Source organism: Corylus avellana, chromosome ca11, assembly GCF_901000735.1.
Source record: "Corylus avellana chromosome ca11, CavTom2PMs-1.0".
NCBI classification, from domain to species: Eukaryota; Viridiplantae; Streptophyta; class Magnoliopsida; order Fagales; family Betulaceae; genus Corylus; species Corylus avellana.
Window position 1 is genome coordinate 21,890,036 of NC_081551.1, and position 7,299 is coordinate 21,897,334.

Sequence of the window (7,299 nt, forward strand, 5' to 3'; positions counted from 1 at the left end):
GTTAGATCTCTTTCCTGTTAATTTTGTATTAAATTCGTATTGAATTTGAGAATTGTGTAAAAAATTATCAACCTAAAATGTAGTTAAACGGATTAAATCTTTTACTCTAAACCGCTAATTTCATGATGAATTTACTAATAACCATACAAAAATAACACAGTCCAACAATGATAAGACATAGCATGGTGAAGTTGTAAAGAGCTGCAATGTTTAGTAGTTGTTCGATTGGGACTTAAAGTGTATGGTACGTAGTAGATGCCATGTATCTCTCAAATGTAACTCATTTGTCTCAAATATAAATGCATGCACCACCATTTATACCGACCACCGTCGTTATCTGTTGCAAAGAGACGTACCGATTATAATTAATAATAAATAAGACACGAGAGGACGAGGCTGTAAAGAGCTGCAAATGTGACTTCACACCAATGATGACTAAAACGATAAAAAGTATACTTTCTTTTCCTGAGCATCACACCAATGAATGAGTAGACTACAGAGTCTCTTTACAGAAAGAATAAAAGGAATTTTTCCATGATGGGTAAAGATTAATTTCCTACGATTTTAAAAAATTGACAATTTTAAAATTATTTGAATTCAGTTGGTTTATGGCTTGAAAAATACTGCATATTAAAAGCATGATATGTTATAATTGATATAGTCAAAAAAAAAAAAAAAAATCAGTCGATATAGATTTAGCAAATTTATCAGTAGATTCTTGTTTAAGAAAAAAAAAATTAGAGAAACTTCATTTAACCTCCTTGAACTTTCATCATACTCATGATTATCTTCCTAAATTTCAAAAATTCTCAATTTAGTGTATCAATTTTTCAATTTCACCCGTCCTTTAGGATTTTCCTTTAAATCCTAGAGGAGTGTCAAAATTCTCAAAAAAAAAAAAAGAACTTTCTTTTTTTAGGGAAAAAAAAAAAAATTGCAAGGATTTAGGTGTTTGTTAGGATTTAACATAATTTGCAAAAATACACATTCAAGAGTGTTGGGCGAAGTTTTCCAAAAAAAAAAAAATTCCGATTACCATCATAATGATAGGGACAAAATTCGAAAAGTATATATATCTACAAAAATGACATTCTCAACCTGTGAACCATGCATGATCTAAATAATAATTAAATTTTGTTTAATTATTTAATTATTTTCTTAGTTATATATATTTTTTTAACATTTTTAATATTTTTTACCCAACTTAAATTTCTTTTAATAAAAGAACTAAAAAGTTAAGTAAGTTGGGTTAGGTCAGGTCATGAACGTGGAAATGTAAGCTATAACATTGAGAATAATGCTAGACATCTCAAGGGATTCTTTCCAAAATGCTTCTCAAATGATGTGGCAAACATTGTTTTCCTTAAAAAAAATTCTCATTCTCTCTCCTTTCTCTCTCATTCCTTTCTAAAATAGTGTTTTTCACATCATTTAAGAAAAATTTTAAGAAGAATTTTGAGACACCTACCGGCCCTCAAACGTTAATGTGTTTTGGATTCGTTGAAGTTGCATTCCTTGTAAGGTCACTGATGACGCATGGATGCCTCCAAACACAGAGAAGAGAGTATCATGTATTCATGTGTAGTGCAACTAAAATATCCCATGTTTGGAGGAAAAAAATAGAAAAATAAAAAAAACCATATCCATTAAATGTGCATTGAGTTTGGTACCCGCTAGGTTGGGTTAGGACATTTCTTTTTTTTTTTTGCACAAGGGTTGGAGAAATTTTCTTTTAACTTAGTTTATTAAAAATGACTTTTGTCTCTTGAATATATAAAAGTTATATGTTTTTTTAGTAGTAAGTATTAGGTTGAAGGAAGTTTATTTAACTCGGTTGGGAGGAAAACTATGTCCAATATTGGGTTAGGTCAAGTCATGAACTTGGATTTTTTTATAAGCCCATTAAACACGTTTGTGATTGTGTTTGAGAAATAAAGCTTTTAGTTTGGCAAAAACTTCATTTTTAAGCTTATTTTTAGATTTTTTGAACAATTAAAAACACTTCTTTCTTTTTTTACCAATTGGGTACTGCATTATAAAATAATTATATGATTTCTAATTTTCTAGCACGTATTAATTACTCGTTATTCTCGTAGTAGGTCCAAGAAAATGGTTGCTGAGAAAATGCCTTCCGTCACATTTTGCCCAAAAACTTTGAGAAGAAAAGAGTAGCCCAACTTGTTCAGCTTTGGACCGTGGCCCAAAAAGAAATTAAGATTCCCGGCCGAGAAAGTACTAGAAGACCAGACTTCAAGGGGGTGTTTGGCAAATGGGATGGCCTAAACACTGTAGTTGATGTAGATTGATGTGAAAAAAAAGTAAGAATGTTTGGTATAAAAAAAATGAAAAAGTGGTATGGAAAAGTGAAAAAGTTTTGTTTTGTAGTGATTTTTTTATTTGAATAATAATAAAAAGTGAATGATTTGATATTAGAAGTGAAAAAAATTAGAATGTTTTGATGTTGATTTTTTTGGGAAATGGTGATGAAGACGATAACAATGATGCAGGCCCTCAAACGAGGAAATTATTACAAAATAAAAGCAAACAGAAAATAGATAATTCATGCTAGCTAAAAGTGACAACTAATAAAGATGAAGTGGGAGTCGTGGCTTCGTGACTGCAACAACTGGGAACTTTCTAGATGTTGCCAAACCATAAACTTCCTCCATAGTCAAATCTTCAGGCTTCATGTTGTCTGGCAATTTCCACTCGAATCCGTGCAACATATTAGCCAAGGTTGAATAAACCATCTTCAATCCAAGGCTGTAACCAGGGCACATCCTCCTACCAGAGCCAAAGGGCAACAGCTCGAAATATTGCCCCTTCACATCAATAGCCTTTCCTAAGAACCTCTCCGGGCGGAACTCTTCAGGTGCATCCCATATTAAAGGGTCTCTTCCCATACCCCATGTATTTATGAGGACTATGCTTCCTTTACGAATATCATAATCGACTACGGTACAGTCTTCAAGAGCAAAGTGCGGTGCAAGCATTACGGCCGGAGGGTGTTTCCTCATTGTTTCCTTTACAATTGCATCAATATAAGGAAGTTGTGGGATATCTTTCTCTTCTACCCATCTGTCTTTTCCAATCACCCTATCCAACTCCTCAGTGGCCTTGCTGATGAGGTGTGGTTGTTTCAAGAGTTCGGACATTGTCCATTCCACCGAAGTCGCAGCTGTATCCGTGGCTCCTATTATGAGATCCTGATGACATTGATGAACAAAAACAAAATCGATCACTAAACTATAAGTCAAGCAAAGAAAAAGACTCAGAAAGTATATATATATATATACCTGAGTGAGGCCCTTGAGATTGTCATAAGTGAGCTTAACATCGGTATTAGGATCATCAGCCAGCTGCAACATTAGATCCACCATGTCGTTTGGCACGAAATCTCCCGCTCCTCTCTTTGCCTTGTGGTCGTCAAAGACATGGTCGTGGAATCGATCAAATCTTTTGCTCAAGGCCTTCATTCGCTTCACGAATCCCTGCAGGTCCAAGAAATTGAGCCACGGAATCCAGTCGCCCACGTTGAAATCTGAATTAAGCACGAACCATTCATCCAACATTTCCAGGAATTCCTTGAAAGTGACGGCAGAGGTTTCGGATTCGGATTCGGATTCACTGAAATACTTCTTACCCAATGCAACTCTGCTTATAACGCTGAGAGTGTAGAGCACGAGATGCTCTTTCACCTTAATGGGATTCCCAGACAAGGCATGAAGGCGAGAGAGAAGAGCACTCCTTTCTTCCACGCGAATATACTCATACGACTCTAGTCTTTTTGGGGTAAATACCTCCGACATATATATTTTACGTGCTTGCCGGAAATATGGTCCGTAAGGTGCCCATAAGATATCGCTGTAGTTGTAAGAAATGTACTTCCCTGCAGCGGGTTGGGGTCTAGAGGCAAAGATATGGTCATGTGTCTTTAGGAATTGCTTTGCCATTTCCGGAGATGCGGCAACCACAACTGACACCGACCCTAACTTGAGGTGCATAATCGGTCCGTATTTTTGTGACAATTTGTGGAGGGATTGGTGAGGGAGGGCTCCAATAAGGTTTAGATTGCCGATGATTGGCCAAGGTTTAGGACCCGGTGGAAATTTTGGTTGGTGGCGTTTGAAGGTGAAGATTTTTGAGAGAACAGCTAAGGCAGCTAGCCATGCCATTACTGTAAGAGCCCAAGAAGAAGCCTCCATTGTTGGGGATTAATGTTGAGATAGGTTAGAGTCGAGGTAGATTTTGCCACATTTATATAGTTGAGTAACCTTAACTCATGTGTCATGTGTCTGTTTGACAAGGCAAGAGAGAGAGACCCCACCATCCAATTATGCAATGTGTCTGTTTGACAAGGCAAGAGAGAAGCCCCCACCATCCAATTGTGCACTCATATAGTCATATATAGCTAATGTCGGTAAGTAATCATCATTATTTTTTTTTTTTATTTTTTTTTTTAAGGTGAATCTTTCATATTTATTCCTTAAAAAAGATCAAAAACATAAAGTTCTAATAAATCATAGCCAAAGCCATAAGGTTACAATGTCATAAAGATAAATATAAAAATTTTACAATCAAGTCCTATCTATGACTTTAAACATTCAATAACCCTTGTCCAAATTTTAGTTATAAAACAGATCTTCTTCAGGCAGATTCAATCTAATACATAAGTAGTTCATATTTTTTACTTTTATTTTCTCAGTCATAAGAGTAAAACTCTCTCACCGAAACTAATCATCATCGACCTAAAGGCCAGGATTAAAACTTTTACCCCAAAGATCGTTCATAGAAATAGATATAAAGAGAAGCCAAACCCTTATTAAAAATTAAAAATAAAAACACATTAAAAAAGCCAGCAAACAGCTACAACAGCTAGGGCGAGGGAGGCGAAGCGCACTAGCTGACACGTGATGGACGAGATGGAGCCGTTTTGCGCTAATGGGTAGCTGAGGAGCCGAAGAGCATGGCCAGTCAGCACGTGGCTGAGCAAAACCAATTGAGGAAACTAGATTTAGATTTGAAAAACTAGGTCTACAACACCACCGATTTCAGGGAGGCGAAGAGCGGCGCAGCACGGTAGAGAGCAGATGGATGTAGCACAACATAAGCAAAGGGATGGCCAGAGCAATTGGATTGGTCAAAAAAACCAAAAAAATAAATTGAAAAACAAAAAATAAAACAAAACAAGAAGGAGAGGGGGAGGAAAGAAGAGGGGAGTAGAGGGGAGGGGAAAGGAAGAGTTCCCTCTTCCCCCACAAGTTTTGTTTTCTCTATCTAGGTTTTCTCTATCTAATTTTTTCTCTCTAGGTTTTCTCTACCTAGGGTTTGCTCCTTTTAAATTTAGGTCCCGTTTGGTGTGCGGAATGGGTATTTTATTAAGAAAATGAATAGGTATTACTGATAATAGAAAATGTTGGAATGAAATAATTATTCCAATTCTTTAGTTTGGTAATAATACACATGGTATAATTGGAATTGAATCAAAATTATTAAAAACCTCACATTATTTTATTTTATTTTTTCAATTCATATTAGAAAAAAAAAAATTAAAAAAATCTTAAAAAAAACCTAAAAAATAGGGGGGCCGGGGGTGGTGCGACCACCCCTGGAGCGCCTCATGATGGACCCATGAGGTGCAACCACCCCCGGATGCCTCGGGGTGGTCCTGCAAGGCGTCCGGGGCTGGTGCAACCACCCCCACCTCTTTTGTGGGGGTGGCCGACCAAAAAAATAAAAATTATAAGAGGTGTTTTTGAAAAATCTATTTCATTATATAAGGAATAGTTATTCCTGTGTGTATGAAATTAGTCATTCACATGGGAATAACTATTCACATGAATAGACTCATACCAAACAAAAGAATGACTATTTCATAGGAATAGTCATTCCATTCCTAGAGTCTATTTTGCAAACCAAACAAACACTTAGTAATCATCCAATTAATTGGTAATTATGTCATCACAACGACAAAAACTAGAAAAGAATGAAACATACAGGCTACAATGTGCCAGTGCAATAATTGTATCATTATCCATATTTTATAATTATCCAGCTTAGGAAAAAAAAAAAACATGTTCTATAATAATTGTATCATTATCAATATTTTATATTATCCAGCTTAGGGTTAAAAAACATGTTCTATAATTGTCCTCGTTCCACCAACTATATGCAACTTTTACTGTAATAAAATTTTTTTTTTAAAAAAATTAGATATGGTATCAATTATGAATCAATTTCCATTGATTCTTGATTGATACCATATCTAAAACTTTTTTTTATTATTATTTTATCTTCGGAATTGTTGGGTTTTCCAAACAAAAATTATTCCATTTTAGGAGTCTATTCTGCAAACCAAACAGATCCTTAGTAATCATCCAATTAATTGATAATTATGTCATCACAACGACAAAAAGGAGAAAAGAATGAAACATACTAGCCACAATGTGCGAGTGCAATAATTGTATCATTATCCATATTTTATAATTATCCAGCTTAGGGGAAAAAAACATGTTCTATAATAATTGTATCATAATCAATATTTTATATTATTGATTAAAAAAATATATATATTTTATATTATCCAGCTTAGGGTTAAAAAACATGTTCTATAATTGTCCACGTTCCATCAACTATATGCAACTTTTACTGTAATAAAATAAAAAAAAAGTTAGATATGGTATCAATTATGAATCAATAGTTAGATATGGTATCAATTATGAATCAATTTCCATTGATTCATGATTGATACCATATCTAACTTTTTATTATTATTATTATGTTATCTTTGGAACTGTTGGGTTTTGGTTGGATGAATCAATTAATTAACCTGAAATCACGTACAAAGAAGTATTAGTCACACCATATTAATTTATTTCCGCATCGACCCCTCAAGAATTAACTAGTCTTCACGTTGGACACGAGAGGGAAAATCGAAATAAACCTTTTAAAACAAATTAACAATACAAAATCATATGTTTTCGCAGTGTTTAGTTCGTTGAATGTTTAATCCATTGGAAAAGAATTAGCTATTACTGGGAATAGAAGAGTGGAATAGATTAGCTATTCATATTCCAATGTTTGGTTGTAACGCTGGAATAGACTAGATAATCATATTCTTTTGTTTGGTACAATGCAATATGTTGGTGAATGGAATCATATTGTGATCAAATTTCCTAAAATACCCTTATAATACAAATACAATTTATATTATTAAGGACTTTCACTCTTTTCTTTTTTTAAAACATAAACAACTTTACTATAATTTCTTTTTTCTTTTTTCTTTTTTTTTTTAATTAT

At 34.2% G+C, this 7,299-nt stretch overlaps 1 protein-coding gene across 1 annotated transcript; it reads right to left on the reverse strand.

Annotated features, from left to right (window-relative positions):
* Positions 1 to 2,582: 2,582 nt before the first annotated feature.
* Positions 2,583 to 4,205, reverse strand: LOC132165291 (trimethyltridecatetraene synthase-like). Its single transcript, XM_059575788.1, has 2 exons — positions 3,297 to 4,205; positions 2,583 to 3,206 (listed from the first exon to the last, which is right to left on the reverse strand). Exons 1-2 carry the CDS (start codon positions 4,203 to 4,205, stop codon positions 2,583 to 2,585), a joined length of 1,533 nt encoding a protein of 510 aa, XP_059431771.1.
* Positions 4,206 to 7,299: the final 3,094 nt, after the last annotated feature.

Bases quoted from the DNA above. Each gene is read 5' to 3' on its own strand.
- LOC132165291 (XM_059575788.1), bottom strand. From the start codon at position 4,205: ATGGAGGCTTCTTCTTGGGCTCTTACAGTAATGGCATGGCTAGCTGCC. The intron at 3,207-3,296 runs GTATATATATAT...CAATGTCATCAG, and splicing joins ATCTCAAGGGCCTCACTCAG to GATCTCATAATAGGAGCCAC.